This window comes from Poecilia latipinna, unplaced genomic scaffold, assembly GCF_001443285.1.
Source record: "Poecilia latipinna isolate Pla-1442-1.1 unplaced genomic scaffold, P_latipinna-1.0 Scaffold439, whole genome shotgun sequence".
In the NCBI taxonomy this organism is placed as follows: Eukaryota; Metazoa; Chordata; class Actinopteri; order Cyprinodontiformes; family Poeciliidae; genus Poecilia; species Poecilia latipinna.
In genome coordinates this window covers 221,294-237,320 of record NW_015113055.1, presented here as the reverse complement: position 1 = coordinate 237,320, position 16,027 = coordinate 221,294, and the positions used below count along the sequence as shown (strand labels likewise).

At 39.9% G+C, this 16,027-nt stretch overlaps 2 protein-coding genes across 2 annotated transcripts; both read left to right on the top strand.

Moving 5' to 3' along the window:
• Positions 1-1,468: 1,468 nt before the first annotated feature.
• On the top strand, positions 1,469-7,254 carry tor3a (torsin family 3, member A). Its single transcript, XM_015038369.1, has 6 exons — positions 1,469-1,804; positions 1,918-2,040; positions 3,691-3,956; positions 4,642-4,817; positions 5,621-5,745; positions 5,974-7,254. The coding sequence occupies exons 1-6, from the start codon at positions 1,639-1,641 to the stop codon at positions 6,219-6,221; spliced, it is 1,104 nt and encodes a 367-aa protein (XP_014893855.1). The 5' UTR covers positions 1,469-1,638; the 3' UTR covers positions 6,222-7,254.
• A 1,001-nt stretch (positions 7,255-8,255) lies between these two features.
• On the top strand, positions 8,256-14,239 carry calr (calreticulin). The gene is made up of 9 exons (XM_015038368.1): positions 8,256-8,539; positions 9,003-9,104; positions 10,451-10,654; positions 10,789-10,883; positions 11,088-11,297; positions 11,380-11,493; positions 11,644-11,787; positions 12,868-12,960; positions 13,065-14,239. The coding sequence occupies exons 1-9, from the start codon at positions 8,446-8,448 to the stop codon at positions 13,281-13,283; spliced, it is 1,275 nt and encodes a 424-aa protein (XP_014893854.1). The 5' UTR covers positions 8,256-8,445; the 3' UTR covers positions 13,284-14,239.
• Positions 14,240-16,027: the final 1,788 nt, after the last annotated feature.

The window sequence follows — 16,027 nt, the reverse complement described above, 5'->3', positions numbered from 1 at the left end:
TGAAATGACCCTGGTGTCAAACTGGGTTGATGCTTGTAGAGAAAGAAATGGTCATTTTGGAGAGATTGAGCTGGAAAGCTGCTAGAAATCTCCTTAAAGTACATTTGGAAAAGAGATTTTAAAATTAATCTGATTTGAAGCAGTTCTTCCCAAAGTGCCACAGTGAGATCAGATAATCACTTTTGTAAAGTTAGTGGTATACTGACCTGTTAATTTGATAAATGGCCAGTAAATATCTTGGGTTTATCTTTAATTTCTATTTGTCTTTTGATTTGAGTTCATGTTATGAAAATGAAGACTCCACCATTGATTCCAACTTTAAGAACTGAAGTAATTTTGTATTGGAAGCGCTGAAAAACCTATATTACGTTAAATGTATACAAATTTAAAATGTGCATCTCTTGAGGTGACTTGAACACAAGTTTTATGTATAGTTTTGTAACGTGTTACTTTTACTTTGACCTAGTTACTTTGGCTCCACTTGTATGAAGTAGTGATAAATGTATTACAATAATGTGGCTGGTGCAGATGGTGAACATGCAAGACCTACATTAAACTGTCTTGTTAAAACAAATACTCTCAAAATACCGACGAGGCAGACACTTGATTGCTGATCAAATTAAAGGATTTGTTTATACAGTTAAACAAATCCTAAATCCATTTTTTAGTTTTCTAAAAAATGTTTTTTCATTGAATCTAAAGTTCATGTTCCGTCATCGCAATTTTCCTAATAAACTCCAGCAAATCTATCATGGCTTTTGGTTTTGGTTTGTCACCACATGATAGTAGTCCCCATATAGAGGAGCACCAGGCTCTGCAGCGGTAAACAGTTGGTTGCATTATTGAATAAACATGTTACTTGCAAATAAAATGTCGCTTTTAATAAGACATGGACCTGAATAAAAAAATATGTAGAAACCAGTCCGTTTTTTTTTCTAAGGAATTACCATTTTTGCTGTTATTTTGAAACATTAAATTTTCGGTTGTCACTATTATTGCACTTACCAAATATGGAAAAATTGAAGTCATTCAGTTATGGTGGCCAGCATGAGGTCACTGAATATTACTAATCACAGCAAAGTGTTAGAGATGGTGCGTGATGATGTCTGAGCATGTCATAAAGATGAGTTAATTTCTACATTATTTAAACGAGGGTGCAAATTCACATCTTTTTTTCATTGATATTCAGAAAATAAATAATGCAATCAAGCCTGTTTATCCCGGTAAGCAAAAGAGTAAAATAATACAACAGCAGCTCCCTTGTAAGGAAGTCTAGTAGTGAGAAAAAATAAATCGCTGCTGATGTGATGTTAGTCTTTTTCTGTACCAAATGAGGTACAGAAAAAAATACACTTCTTGATGTAAAGCTACACTGACATTTGGAGGGGGGAAAAATCAACCTGCCGCCGCTGCTTTCCCCCTCTTTTCTCTGTGGGCGGAGTCAGGCGGAACCGACTGGGCGAAGCTAGTGCTTTCCCGGACATAATTCACAGGTGGTACCGAAGCGTGGGTGGAGACTGGACCCCTACGCACCCACAGCAGGCTGTCCCGTAGCGAGCTGGTGGTTTAAATAAATGGGAGAGAAGCTCCACTGCCCTGTATCTCCTCTGCCGCCGCGGCTCTCCGCCCTGCTCCCCGATGTTTGTGCGCTGGCTGCTGCCTCTGATCTGCGCTCTGTCCGCGGAGGCCGACATCTTTCCCCTCGATAGCATTAGCAACGTCTCCACTTACTATTTCAACTACTTCTACTGCAACATCTGGGAGGGGGAGTGTCAGCCCCACCAGGATGATGCCACACAGCAAGGTGAGCAGGAACATTATTGCACTGGTCAGGAGTTTCCGTCTTTGTTTTGAAAGGCCATCAGTGCTTACTACGGTGTTATAACCCCGGGTTTATGTCTCCGTTGCTGTGTGAAGTTCCTGTCGGGGACCTCTGGCCAGGCTTTCCTCAGGACTACACCAGCCTGCTGCATCAGTGGTACTGTAGCCTGGGCCAGTGCTGTGAGTCTGGAGACTGCAGGATAACCAACAACGTCACAGGTGATTTGTTTGTGTGTGTTTCACCTCTGCTTTGAGGTGTGACAGAGAGTAAACATCTGTAACATGTCTGTGGGAGGGGACAACCTGTCCAACCACCTTCATTAGCAGTGATTTGAATTATTGTTGGAGTTTGAGTTTCTCTTTAGCACCGTTTCTGTTGTGGACATTCTTCCAGTCTGGCTAGAACATTTTGTTTTTGGTATATGTTTGAACTTTAATTAGGCTCTTGCAGTATTTAAGGGCTAAAATTTAATGTTTACTGTCGAATAATCTCAATGACTGCAAGGTGCTCAGGTCCTGGGCCCAGATGATCACCCCTCCACCACCGTGCTTGATTGGTGTTAAAGATGCACCAGTTAATCAACAGATTTTTCCTTTGATCAGATTGCAGATCATTTCACACACTTTTCGAGTTTTAAGGTTCGGGAGATATTTGTCGATGAATAAATTAGTGTAATTTATACTCACTACTCCAGTTCCAAATAAACCTGCAGCACATTTTCCTCTCTCTTATGTGATACGGTACTTTAAAGAAAAAACACTCAGGCTATAAAGACGAGTGAATGTGTGTTTCAGTTCAGCAAATCATTATTGGTGCAGTTTGTGCTGCCATGCTGTTTTTTTCTTCTTTATTTATTTTTAAAAGCATCTATATGAGGGCAGCACAGTGGTGTTCATCAAGTTTGCATGTTCTCTCGATACACACATGGTAGTCACAGCTCCCACCTAACTTTGTTATGTTAATTAGTTTCTCTAATTGCCCTTGTATAAGTGTGTGCATGCATAGTTATGGGTCACTGTCTCGGCTACACCAGTGTTTCCCAGTGATGGGCTGGAGACAGACACCAGCTCTCCATGACCTGGCATGTATAAGCTGGTATGATAAATGGATGGATGGATCTGCACCGTGGCCTGAGGTGTCTGAACGTTGGTCCAGTTGTCTTTTGGTTCATCCAGATGCAGCTCTGCAAACAGAAGTCGTGCTGCCACATTCCTTTCAGAGAGAAAAGCTTTTCTCCTACCAAAGTTGTCTGTCTTTTTCTTATTGTGCTTCCATGAACGTCAACATTTAACTTCACCAAAACCTCTGCTTTTATAAAGGCAGTCGTGCTTACTGAGAGTCGAGTGTGTTTGGTGATGCACACCTGGCTGCTGCTTTCCTTGAAATTTCCCATGGAAGCAGGAAGAGAAGACGTAGTTTTCTCCATGACACTCCTGACTGTCATGGAAACTTTTATCTTCCAGATAGTCGCTGCGTTTCGTTCCAGCTCTAAGGAAGTTGGCCAAGCCTATTTATTGTTTCCCGTTATCTCATTTTATTGCTGGTTTAATGTAGTGGTTTCTTATCAGCCAATCAGTAAACATTTTTGTAAGATGACCAGGATGACTAATGTTCCTGTAATTATCTTACGTTTGGACAGGAAGCTTCATTGGGAAATAGGTGTTTAAACTGTTTGGTTTAACATTTGAAAGTCTTCAAGAGACCATGCACCTTACATTTACAGAGGAGAAATATTAGTTTGTTAATATAATTTTTTATCTAATTGAATTTGTAAAAACTGGCTAAGAAATAATAATAATAAAAAAAAACGAAAAGAAAAGAAAAATAACTCAAGTGCTGTATTGTGCGTCTGTTTTATCCGCACTCAGGTTTGGCCAAGGACCTGCAGACGAAGCTCCACGGCCAACACCTGGTCCAGTCCGTGGTTCTTAAAGCCATCCAGGGTTTTATCAACAACCCAGAGTCCAACAAGCCTCTGACGCTCTCCTTCCACGGTTGGACCGGAACCGGCAAGAACTTTGTGGCCCGTATCATCGCTGACAACCTGTACCGGGACGGGGTGAAGAGCGAGTGCGTCCGTCTGTTTATCGCCCCGTTCCACTTCCCCCACGCCAGACTGCTGGACACGTACAAGGTGAGACGTCCAGAAAACCAGTCGGCCCACGGGGACTGGACGCCGTGTTCCAGGAACGTGGTAAACATGTTCGTGGGTCGGCTCCCTTGCTTAATCAGATGTTTAGTCTGCGTTTTGAAACCCAGCTCGTGGGTGATAACGGTCACAAGATGGACCGATGCTGCAGGTCAAATATTGGTGCTTCAACACCACTCACATGCGTGGATTTTTGGAACCTGGCACGAGTCCAACTGGGCCACAATGACACAAACGGGCTCCTCGTTTTTACCCAATATCTGTTTTAATACTGGACTCTACATAGCGGATTAATGGTACGAAGAACAGTTTTCGACTGGATACTCTAAAAATCTATGATTGCATGTACTCTCATGGCAATAAAAACATTGTAATAGCATGAGTTGGAAAAAAAGGTAATTTATTTCTGAAAAGTCAGAAAAATGAAGGTCTGAAGATGTTAAGTTCTTCATTTATCTCTCTCTTTTAATCCCCTGTTATCAGTATTATCATTATTCTTTTTATCTTTGATTTACTTATTAGTTTTATGTTTTTAAGGCAAGTTTTTTTGTATTTTGTATGCCTGTCCTGTTAAAGCACTTTGTTAAAGACTGTATAAAAAGTGCTGTATAAATAAATTTTGATTGATTAAATGTGTGATGCTGAATTTGCTCCTCTTCACTGGGTCCAGGGTCAGCTGAGGGAAGCTATCCGAGACCTGGTGCTGCGCTGCCCGCAGACTCTGTTCATCTTCGACGAGGCTGAGAAGCTCCACCCGGGCCTCATCGACGCCATCAAGCCCTACATGGATCACTATGACAACGTGGACGGGGTCAGCTACCGGAGAGCCATCTTCATCTTCCTCAGGTTGGTGGATCAGGCTGAGGGATGTGAAATCTGGGTCACAAGCTCAGCTCCACTCAGCGCTGTTCTGACAGCTCATTCTCAGTGAAGGATGGGTTTTCATGGGTTTTCTTCTTTATGCATTTTTCATGTTTTTAGTAGTTTGTGTCTTGAAGTACTGACCAGCAGAGGTTTGACGTCCTTGAAATGTTTTATTCATTTTTAATTTATTTTACGCCATTTTCATCAGAAAACATTTCTCTCTCTTTTTTTTTTTTAACTAAACATTTTGTAACACCCATAATAAGTGAAACTATTTATTAAAGTCTGCATAATAACTTTTCTAAGCAAATATTCAGAAATTATTAACATCTAATTTAATTTTCCATCAATATCTTCATTAAAAATTCATAAAAACATAGAAAATGTTCTTCAGTAATTAACACAATCCTAAGCTAATTTAGATAGAGATGTATGAAGTTGTGGGAGTTCTCATCTGCATGTTTTGGACTTTCTTTGTGGTGTCCCCCAGGGGTCAGTTTTGGGCCCCATCTGTAAATGAATGCACTTCATAGACCTTTTGAAGAGAGTTGAGTTTTCTGATTATATATCTCTATCTGGGGAAAGTGGATATTTATTTTTAAGAGTCTTTTCCTTCAATTTTGAACTTCAGCTAACTTTAGCAATTGGCTTCACTATAAGCATAGGGGGGGGAATAAAATAAAATAAATAATACAGTGACAGAGTTTGTTTGTTTCTGCTCTGCCAATCTTGACCCAAAGTGTGCAGAAATGCGATAAACGTGCCACTGCTTTTCATCACTACAGCAACATAGGCGGTGCAACAATAAATGACGTGGCGCTGGACTTCTGGCACTCGGGTCAGAATCGGGAGGACATCGGTATGGAGGACCTGGAGCATCGGCTTCGAGCTGAAACTCTGGAGACCCAAGGTACGCGGCTCAGCCAGGTTAAAGTTCAAGTAGTCAACCGTTTGTTTTCTCTGCAGCTGGAAAACTGAGATACAAACAGCTAACAAATATTCTGTCAGACATATTATCTGTGTCTGATTTATTGTCATAAATTAATCATTATCATTGGTTTATTCTGTTTGTTTTCAAGACTGTAGTTAAATTTTAATCATGTTTTTATTCTGATTTGGTTGTTTGTATTTTTCTTAGGGGGCTTTGCTCAGAGTGAGCTGATGGCGGACCACCTGATTGACTTCTTTGTGCCTTTCCTGCCTCTGGAGTACCGTCACGTGAAGCTGTGCGCGCGAGATGCCTACACAGCGCGAGGTCTGGAGGCAGATGAAGCAACACTGGATGAGGTGGCCAAGGCGATGCTGTACGTTCCCAAAGAGGAGAGACTCTTCTCAGCCCAAGGATGCAAGTCCATCCCGCAGAGGATCAACTTCTTTCTCCCCTAGAAGGAGAGAGAGAGAGAGACAGAGAGAGAGAGAGAGAGAGAAAGACGCAGCGACCTGGAGGAGGCGTTACGATTGCTTTTCCGGCCCATCTGCATTCAGAGCCACAGAGCGTGTCCTTCGCTCTGTTCTGTGCACTAACCCTCTCCCCACACAGACACACACGCCGTGTCTGTCCAGGTCCCTGGGAGACGGCCAGGCAGCAGGGCAGGTTCAGGATAAGAGGAGGGAGCAGCAGGAGCCGCCCTGCAGGGATCAGGAGCGTTGCTGGAAACACTCATTCCAGACGGTCGTTACGGGAGGCGTGGCTGCTCTCCCTTATCTGCCTGGTTTGAGTATCACAGCGTCGGGATGAAGACGTGAAGAAGTCCTTTGACTGTGAAAACTGATGTATCCTCTCACTATTTATGTTAGGTTTTTTTTTCTGCAGAGTTACAACTTGTGCTGATTTTTCTGTTGTCTTATAGGTTCACATGTCATGTGTTGGTATTTGCAGATGTTATGCTTTTCTTCACGCCGTTATTTATTGACATCATTTGTGCCATGTGGTGTTTCTTAGTAAAGTACAAAACAGACTTGAGATCATTTTGCATTTTGCTCTTACACAGCACTCTATTACATTATTATCACTGGCACATTATTATTGCTTCTACCTTACTTTTCTCACACAACACTTGTGTTTTGTGTAATCATAGAGCGAGCTTTGAATGAGTATTGTGCTACAAACAAAATGCCATGGCTTACATTCAAGAACAGTCTTGTAAATGTTTCTGAAAAATGTTACCATAAGCTCATAAGCGGAAGCTAAGAAAAATCTATAAAAGTTTTTAGTAAATGTCTTTTTCCTCTAAAGTGAAACTGTGGAAGTCCTTTTTTTATGTGAACTCAACATATAATTATGCTTTTATTTATTTTATTTGTTTGCTGTCACCTTGAACTACTCACTCTGACTAGGTTGACATGAAAGTTTTGTTGTTGAAATCACTTCACATATATTGGATTATTGAAAATGGAATAAAGCCGTAAAATATTAACAATAGTTGTTATTACTTTGGTTCTGAATTGGTGGTCAGTCATGATTTATTTATTGTGTGAATGAATTTCAAATTGGCGTGTTTTTATTTGCACATAGATTTAAGAATTAATCAAATTTTCACAATAAATTCGATCAGGAGTGTGGCATTAATTTATTGCTATTAAGACACAATGTCTTATATACTCTATTGTTTAAAAGTATTCATTCTCATTGATCATTGTCAGATTTATTTTAGGTTTCACAACTACAAATGTCAATGTATTTTATTGAGATTTTACAAGGTACACCTGATTCTGATATTTTCTAGTGAAATCAGTCAAAACATAGAGAATATGACTTTTATTTTGTGATGAATATGCACAAAAATCTGTCAGAGAAAAAGCCATGTAATACAGATTGAAGCGCAAATGTAACTAATGCTTCATATGTCAAAATATGTCAAAAACAACCGAAAAACGAACAAAACGGGATTGCCACGAGTTTGTTGTACTTTGTTAAATTGTACAGAGAAAATCCATAATTTACTATCTCTTTTTTACATTTGTTTTTGGAGAAACAAATGCACTGGTAGATATTTTTAAGGGAAGGATTAAAATAATTCCGAAATCTCGTGTCTTCCTTTCAAGATATATTTGGATAAATATTCTCAAGTGCTCACTTTTAAAACCAAACTAATTACAAACTCTGAATATGCACGGTTTAATTAAGCATTATATAAAACATCGTTGATTTTACATGCTGGTTTATCTTTTTATGGTTTATCTTTGTTGGTTATTCTGGTGGGGAGTTCTACGACACTAATAAGATCTATTCTTCCATCCTTCTTTTTTTTCCCTTCAGCCATGTGATTCATCCAGGAGCATCATTCTCCTTGGGGCGTGTATCAAGCAAACGCGTGGTCTTCCCTTATTGGCTACAAACCTTAGCGTTCAGATTTTCTCTCCTCCGATTGGCTGAATGCCGCGACACTGGTTTGGGGCCACCGACCAATCAGATTCAGACATCTGTTCCGAGCAGAGAGGAGAGAGGCTGGTGCTCCTCGGCGGCTCGGTACTGTAGCATGACTGTATGAGAAAGACTAGACCAGCACCGCTGACATACAGAATAGGAAAAGCCAAAAAAATATCCACATAGGCGTGTATTTGTACTTTACTATCTTTATTCCGGACGGAGTGCTTTTAGCTCGTAACCATGACAGCGCTGTCGCTGATTTTAATGGCCGTGTCTGCCGCCTCTGTCCTGGCCGAGTCCTCTGTGTATTTCCGAGAGCAGTTTGAGGATGGCGGTAAGGTTTTATCTTTATTATATTATTATGTTCTGACTAAATATCGATTCTTTCCACTTTTCATTTATTTTAGCATTAAATTAAAAAATATATATGCTTCATTGATAGAATGGGGTTTCGTACTTTGAATATTTTTAATGCAGTATTTTGCACGGATCAGCTGCTAGCTATAGGGATAAAATACATTTAATCTCTAAGACGATCAGTCTTGGAGCCCCTTCTTCTTCTTCTGCCTCAGTCCTTCATCTATAGTCCATCTGTTCCCATCCCCAGTTGTCTTCGAAGCTCTCCCACCACCTTGCAGCACATCCCTACCTTGGTCATTCTCTTTTATCCTCCTCATCCCTCAGTAACATGCATCTGCACAGATTTTATCATCATTATCATTAGCGGTTGAACAGGTGCTTTTAACAATGTGTGATGCTTATCACAATGAACGCTCAACCTGATCTTGTCTGTGCAGATGCCTTCAATAGTCGCTGGATGGAATCCAAGCACAAGTCAGACTATGGCAAGTTTGTGCTGTCTGCAGGGAAGTTCTATGGAGACGCAGAGAAAGATAAAGGTGAGTGGGGGGGAAAAAAAAACACACAATGATGTGGAGGTTGTCTTGTAAATGCAACTAATAAATGAAGGAGTTTAGATTATCTAACAGTGGTGAGCAGTGGTGGTTCTTGTATGAATGTGGAAGATCAAATTCTTCCAGTGCTACTATTGCTGTCTGAAGAAATGCACTGCTCCCGGTCAAAAACAACCAATCAGAGCCACAAAAATGGTCTTATCACTGTCAATCAACCTCGTGTACACAGTGCTAAATGTGCTAATGGTGGAAAAATAGCTTACCGTTCCAGGAAAACAATTAATCCTCCATCATCAGTGACGATGCTAGCTAACCTGAGCATTCGCGACAGGCTTTGCTGTATCATGGAAGCTGAATTTGTCTTCACAGATTATCTGTCTCATATTATACTGTCAGGGTGTAGGGATGGGTTTAACAAATATGTAAAACAGAGCTACAGGGCTCTGCTGATATTGGAGCCAGGTGTGCTGAAGCAGAGAGACACCTAAGAGTTGCAGTTTTTGTAAATCGCAAATCAGTCGAGATCCTACGATATGCCTGGTGTTGGTCAGAAGCAGTTCAGACTCCTTAAGACGCAAAAATAGTTGTTTTTTATTTAGCACCAGATTATATGCCGAGTGGACATAACAGTAAGCTTGTTTTTGCCTTTTCGCGCAGAAAACCACATGGGCCTAAACCAGAACCACCACTGTGTTTAATGTTGTTTGTTTTTTCCATCCATTTTCTTTGCTCGCTTGTCCCTTGGTGGGGTCAGGAGGGGTGCTGGTGGCTATCTCCAGTTAACGTAATGGGCGAGAGGCGGAGTACACCCTGGACAGGTCACCAGTCTGTCGCAGGGCAACACACACACTCAGGGACAATTTTTTTTTTTTTTTTTAGAGAAACCACTTGCCCTGCCAGTCTTGTTTTTGGCCTGTGGGGGGAAACTGTAGTACCCGGAGAAAACTCCATGCAGAAAAACCAGGGCTGGGAATTGAACTCAGAACCTTCTTGCTGCAAGGCAACAGCTCTACCAACTGCGCCACTGTGCAGCCTGGCTTGCTTGTTTGTTTGTTTGTTTGTTGTTGTTTTTTTCCAAAAAATCAAATTTCAGATGTTCTTTTTTAATTTGATTTACCCAGACGGCAGCTTTTGATAATTAATCAGCATACCACTGAAAACTGAAAACATTTCTGCATAAAAATCTGCTTTTAATGATTCTCAGCTCATGAAGTAGTGCCAGTGTTTTTTCTGTTACTCATCATGAAAGTGGCTCTGAATAACTCGAGATCAGCCTATTAAATTCTGCCTCAGCCGGGATCTTCGCCGTGATGATGCCGTTTTTACCGCAGGTCTGCAGACAAGCCAGGATGCCCGCTTTTATGCTTTGTCAGCCCGTTTTGATGACTTCAGTAACAAAGGCCAGCCTCTAGTCATCCAGTTCACTGTGAAACACGAGCAGAGCATCGACTGTGGCGGCGGATACATCAAGCTGTTCCCCTCTGAGCTCAACCAGGAGGACATGCATGGAGACTCCGTCTACAACATCATGTTTGGTGCGACTCTTGGGTTTTTGTCAGATTACGCTTTCTTAATCATTTGCAACATTTACTTGTGTTAAAATGCTCTTGCAAATTTTTGTTAACATACTTTAAGTTACTTAACTTTATCTTCTTCATGGCTCCTTCAGGTCCTGATATTTGTGGCCCAGGCACTAAGAAAGTTCATGTGATCTTCAACTACAAAGGCAAAAACCATTTGATTAACAAAGATATCAGGTGCAAGGTATGGCATAGTTTTTTCTCCTAACTTAATAATGAGAAAACTGCACAATCTAGTTTTTTTTTTTGGAGGTGGGGAGGGAATCGAATGATTACCAATAATTACTCAATTCTGACTAGTTGACCCAACAATGAACGAGGTCATTTTTAAAAGTCCCGCTTTTCGAGCCCCTCTTTCCCGTTTCTAACGTCTCGCTGTTTTCTGCAGGATGATGAGTACACCCACTTGTACACGCTGATCGTCAACCCCGACAACACCTACGAGGTTAAGATCGACAACAAGAAGGTCGAGTCTGGCAGCCTGGAGGACGACTGGGACTTTCTGCCCCCCAAAAAAATCAAGGACCCCAACGCCAAAAAGCCAGAGGACTGGGACGACAGGGAGAAGATTCCAGACCCCGCTGACAAGAAACCTGAGGTTAGTCTGCTGTAACGGGGAGAGGATAACTTTGTGAATGCTTTATTCTCTCTTGTTTTAACCTGTCTTCATTTTTTTTAAGGACTGGGACAAACCTGAGAACATCCCAGATCCTGACGCCAAAAAGCCTGACGACTGGGATGATGAGATGGATGGAGAGTGGGAGCCGCCTATGATTACCAACCCTGACTACAAGGTATTCTTACACAGATTTCACCTACTGCTGTGTTGTTATAAATATACCTGTCACACAAAACTCTTTCTCTTACATTTGACCAGGATTATTTGTTTTTCTGTTTTTTTTTGTTTTTTTTTACGAGCCTTAATGTGTGTTTTGCACGTGCAGGGCGAGTGGAAACCCCGAGAGATCGATAACCCTGCTTACAAAGGCAAGTGGGTTCACCCCGAGATCGACAATCCAGAGTACACAGCTGACCCGGAGATCTACAAATATGACAGCATCGGCGTGATTGGTCTGGACCTGTGGCAGGTGGGATGGTCTTGCTGATGGTGTTGAGTCAACGGTAAAAATACAGCAGCTAATTTAGAAAAACCCTCAAGGTTCCTACAGAGACTGTAAGGAAAGATGTAGAACTGGGCTGAAGTATTTAGCATGTCTGAGTAATTACTTACAAGCAAATAGAGCATAGGATATTTTTTAATATTCCCTTTATTCTCTGTCCATCAGTCACTCAGATCACTTAATTTGTCCGTTAATTTAACTCGATGATTGAGCCACCTTCTTATTCGTCTTTTCACTTATTCCCTCTAAATTGTCAAATTAGGGGGCAAATGACATAATAATGAACGTTTGCTCTCACAAAACTAATAAACTTTAACTTTGTAAAGAACACTTAACACTGGAAGATATCTTAAATAACCAAAATGAAACAAAGACAATGAATAAAAATGAAATAAAAACCCCTACAACCGAAACCAAAAATAGAATGCATTGTGAAGCTTCTGTAAAACAAAACAAAAAAATCATCATAATGGAAATTGAGCTCATTTTAATTTGCCATGCAATCAGTTGATTAATTGCGAAAATCTCATCTGTCCCTCCGTCCTTCCAAACCAGTCTCTGGTTTCTGCAGTTTCCATATTCAAACTTTGACCACAAATATTTGTATAACAAAACATAATCAATACATTTATTTATAACTCTAATCTGTTTTGACTGTCTGAAGCACATATGCTAAGTTGGCTGTTTGATAAAGAGATCATTGCGTCGGCATCATTCATTGAACAAGCTTGGCAACCAAGACAGAGTTCTGTATCCTCAAAAGTTCATCTTTTTGGTTATAGAATTTCATTTTTTTGTAAATGTTTTGTAAAGTTTGGGAAGTTTGTTCTCGACATGCCTCGTAGGCTGAGCACCATACTGTGGTGCATGACGCTCAAATAAATAAGTCAAATCTATACAGTGAAGATGAGCAAAAATAGCTGAGAATAGAAGCTCTTATCTAAGTTTCTTGAGGTGTTCTGCGCTCGGAACAAGAAATGCTCTGGATCTTTGTCAATAAAACATTTATACTCGATCTGGACTGACTGACTTGTGTTTTTTGTAAAGGTCAAGTCTGGCACCATCTTTGACAATTTCCTAATCGCCAACGACCCCAAAGTGGCCGAGGAAGTTGGAAACGAAACCTGGGGGAAAACGAAGGTATGTTCCCAGTTCTCCATCTGTCTGCAAAGACTCTTTGAATCTGACTTCATCAGTTTTGAATGATTTCTTTATTTTTAATTGTACGTTGTCTCCATTTCCAGGATGACGAGAGAAAGATGAAGGAAAGACAGGAGGAGGAGGAGAGGAAGAAGCGAGAGGAAGAGGACAAGAAGAGGAGGGACGAGGTGAAGGAAGACGAGGAGGAAGAAGAAAAGGATGAGGAAGAGGAAGAAGAGGAGGAAGAGGGAGAGGAACCAGAAGAAGAAGAAGAAGAGGAAGAAGATGAAGGCACAGACTCTCAACTCAAGGATGAGTTATAAACTCAGGAACGGCTCTGTTTGCGTCTGTGGGCTGTTGGAACGGAGACTGAAATGAAAGACCCTGATGAGCGTCACCTTGGGGTGGGACAGACTTTTTAATTTGTTTGTTTACAAAACAAAAGGGATAGGTCAATAAGGGCAATTACTGTTGTGTTTCCTGTTTCCATGAGCCACTACTGCTACTATTAACATGATTATTGTTATATAAAATTGGAATAACAGAAGTGATCCGCTGGAACGAATGTCGAGATTAGTAATTATAAAGCTGCAAGTTGTTCTCTGCAGAATCGTACAAACTATCATTTGTTTAATGAGAATCTAGGTTTATGTGAAGCTTTGACAGGAAAAATATATTTGCTGTATGGATGGTGCCATGACGATGTTTTGTTTACCTCATGTGGTTTGTGTGTTATTTGTTTTGGGGGGGGGGTTTTGTACAAGTTTTACACTAATTCATGTCAGTCTGGAAGGATTGGATTGAGTTCTGCATCTTGACACAGGCAGTCTGTCCTGCTTTAACATTAAATTAAAACAAGGTTTAATGGGAACCACCATCAGGACTAAGACTTTGTGTTTTACACCCTGCTCAGATCAGCCTTCTGTCTGTGGCTGGTTAAATAGGCCACTTTAGAATGAAGCATCTTCTACAGTTTTCTTTCTAACCAACACTTCCACTTTGGTGCACCCTCAGTAGTCTTATTTATCATAATTAAGAGTTAGTTGTACATTAGGTCCTCTCCTGTAGCAGTGAATCATCTGGTACCCCAGATGATTTAACCAGTTTCCTCCTGTCTGATTTCAGTACATCTGCACTGCTGTACCCTGGCACATTGTCCCACACACAATGCTCCTTTTGTAAAACACACATTTTGTACTAATGGTCAGAAATGAAGTGGGGGAGGGGCAAATTTTATGTTGCTGTGCAAATAATAAAAACAATCTGAAGAAATCAAACAGATATGTATTTATCTCTAAATGTTACGTTTGCATCTCGTATTCTTTTCTTCTTGCTGTTATGGCATAATGATTGTTTAAGGTTTTGTGGCTTTCAACAGTGACAAGTGTGGTTTTTTTTTCTTTTTTTAAAATCATGAATATGTGTTTTTGAGAAAGCTTACTAATGGGTTACAATGATGTAGCTTATTTCTATTCTGCGCAAGACTAAAATTCAGCATATTTTCCACATTTGATTCCCCTGGTAAGTTTTAAATTCGGTCGCAGCACCATAACCTCACATTGAATAAATATTTAGGAATCCAACCTCTAATCTGACTGCATTTACAAAAATGAAGACTTGACTGCATGCCTGACAACTGCTTTAAAAAAAATTTCATACATTTTTAAAACTGCATAATTTGGAATAATAATCCACAACTAAATGTTTGTGATTATTAATAATGATGTGGCACGAAGGGTCATTTCCTTTATGGGAAGCACAAAAGAACATGTCATTGATGTCAGTCAAATATTGTTTGGCCCTGCTCACACACAAAGATGGAGCGCAGCAGAAAATTGAGGGATTTTGATCACAATTTCTCTCTCTCTTGCTATATATATATATATATATATATATATATATATATATATATATATATATATATATATATATATACACACACAATGTACCTTTAAATCAAACTGAACTTTTCTGGTTTTAGTTCTGTTAGGATGATCAAAATCATTTCCTTTTGCCAAATGCCAGATCATTTTAGGGACATAGTTTTTTTTATTTTTAAGAGAATTAAAAAATTCTTTACTTGGATTGACACGTTTTTGTATATTTTCTTGGTATTGATGACTCCCACACCTGACACGGCTGACATTTCCTTAAAATGCGAAGGGACAGATAAGAAAGAGAAAAGATGAAAAACGCATATACTACACCTGATATAATCTAGAGATTGCTCCTGGAGAACTATTTCTGTATGTTTGTGTAAAATGATAGTAATACATAAGTGTAATTAATCTTAAACTTGTTTCTTGAACAAGATAATGAGTACTAACGGCCTCCACAGTTACTACATCCTAATCCAGTAAAGCCCTTTCGGGAGAGTGGTATGAATGTGAAGCCAGCAGATCTGGAAATGTGAGGAATGTGCTTGGCACGTTGTTGATTCTATGCCATAAAAATAGGAAGCTCTGAAAGACAAAAAGAGGGTCCAACTTGGTACCAACAAAGTGTCACTAATAAAGTGGTCTGTGGGAGATTATACCAGTCTGTAGTTATACCACAACTAACTTGTTCCAGTGCCATTATATGAGTTTTGAAAGTGAGATTTTATTCTATTCAGCTGAAGCACTGTAGAGGGAGTCCTTGGCTCTGTTTTTCACTTTAGATAATCTCTAGTTTTGACATAAATTTGCAAAAACATCAAGAATATCCATGACAAAAGATCTTATTGCAGATAGACATATTTTTTTAGTTAGTATTAATGCTGAAGGTATCCTATAGTTGCAGGCAGTAATTATTTATATTTATTGATACAATTACTTAAGTAACTAATGGGGTAAAATTGACTTAAGAGTAGTTTTACTACTTTTGACTTTTACTTGAGTTATATTATTATGAAGTATGGCTACTCTTAAGTTTTTAATCCCAATTTAAAGGAATCTGTTAACTCTTGAAATAGGGAGTTCATACTTCCTCATTTTTGCAAGGACCCTTTAGGGGTGTACACTCTTGTCAAGTTTTAGCGTATCATCTCACAAATCCGACGTGTAAAGTTGGGGCCGGGGCGTTTTCC

Bases quoted from the DNA above. Each gene is read 5' to 3' on its own strand.
- tor3a (XM_015038369.1), top strand. From the start codon at position 1,639: ATGTTTGTGCGCTGGCTGCTGCCTCTGATCTGCGCTCTGTCCGCGGAG. The intron at 1,805-1,917 runs GTGAGCAGGAAC...TGCTGTGTGAAG, and splicing joins GGATGATGCCACACAGCAAG to TTCCTGTCGGGGACCTCTGG. The intron at 3,957-4,641 runs GTGAGACGTCCA...CACTGGGTCCAG, and splicing joins GACTGCTGGACACGTACAAG to GGTCAGCTGAGGGAAGCTAT.
- calr (XM_015038368.1), top strand. From the start codon at position 8,446: ATGACAGCGCTGTCGCTGATTTTAATGGCCGTGTCTGCCGCCTCTGTC. The intron at 10,655-10,788 runs GTGCGACTCTTG...TGGCTCCTTCAG, and splicing joins CGTCTACAACATCATGTTTG to GTCCTGATATTTGTGGCCCA. The intron at 12,961-13,064 runs GTATGTTCCCAG...CTCCATTTCCAG, and splicing joins AAACCTGGGGGAAAACGAAG to GATGACGAGAGAAAGATGAA.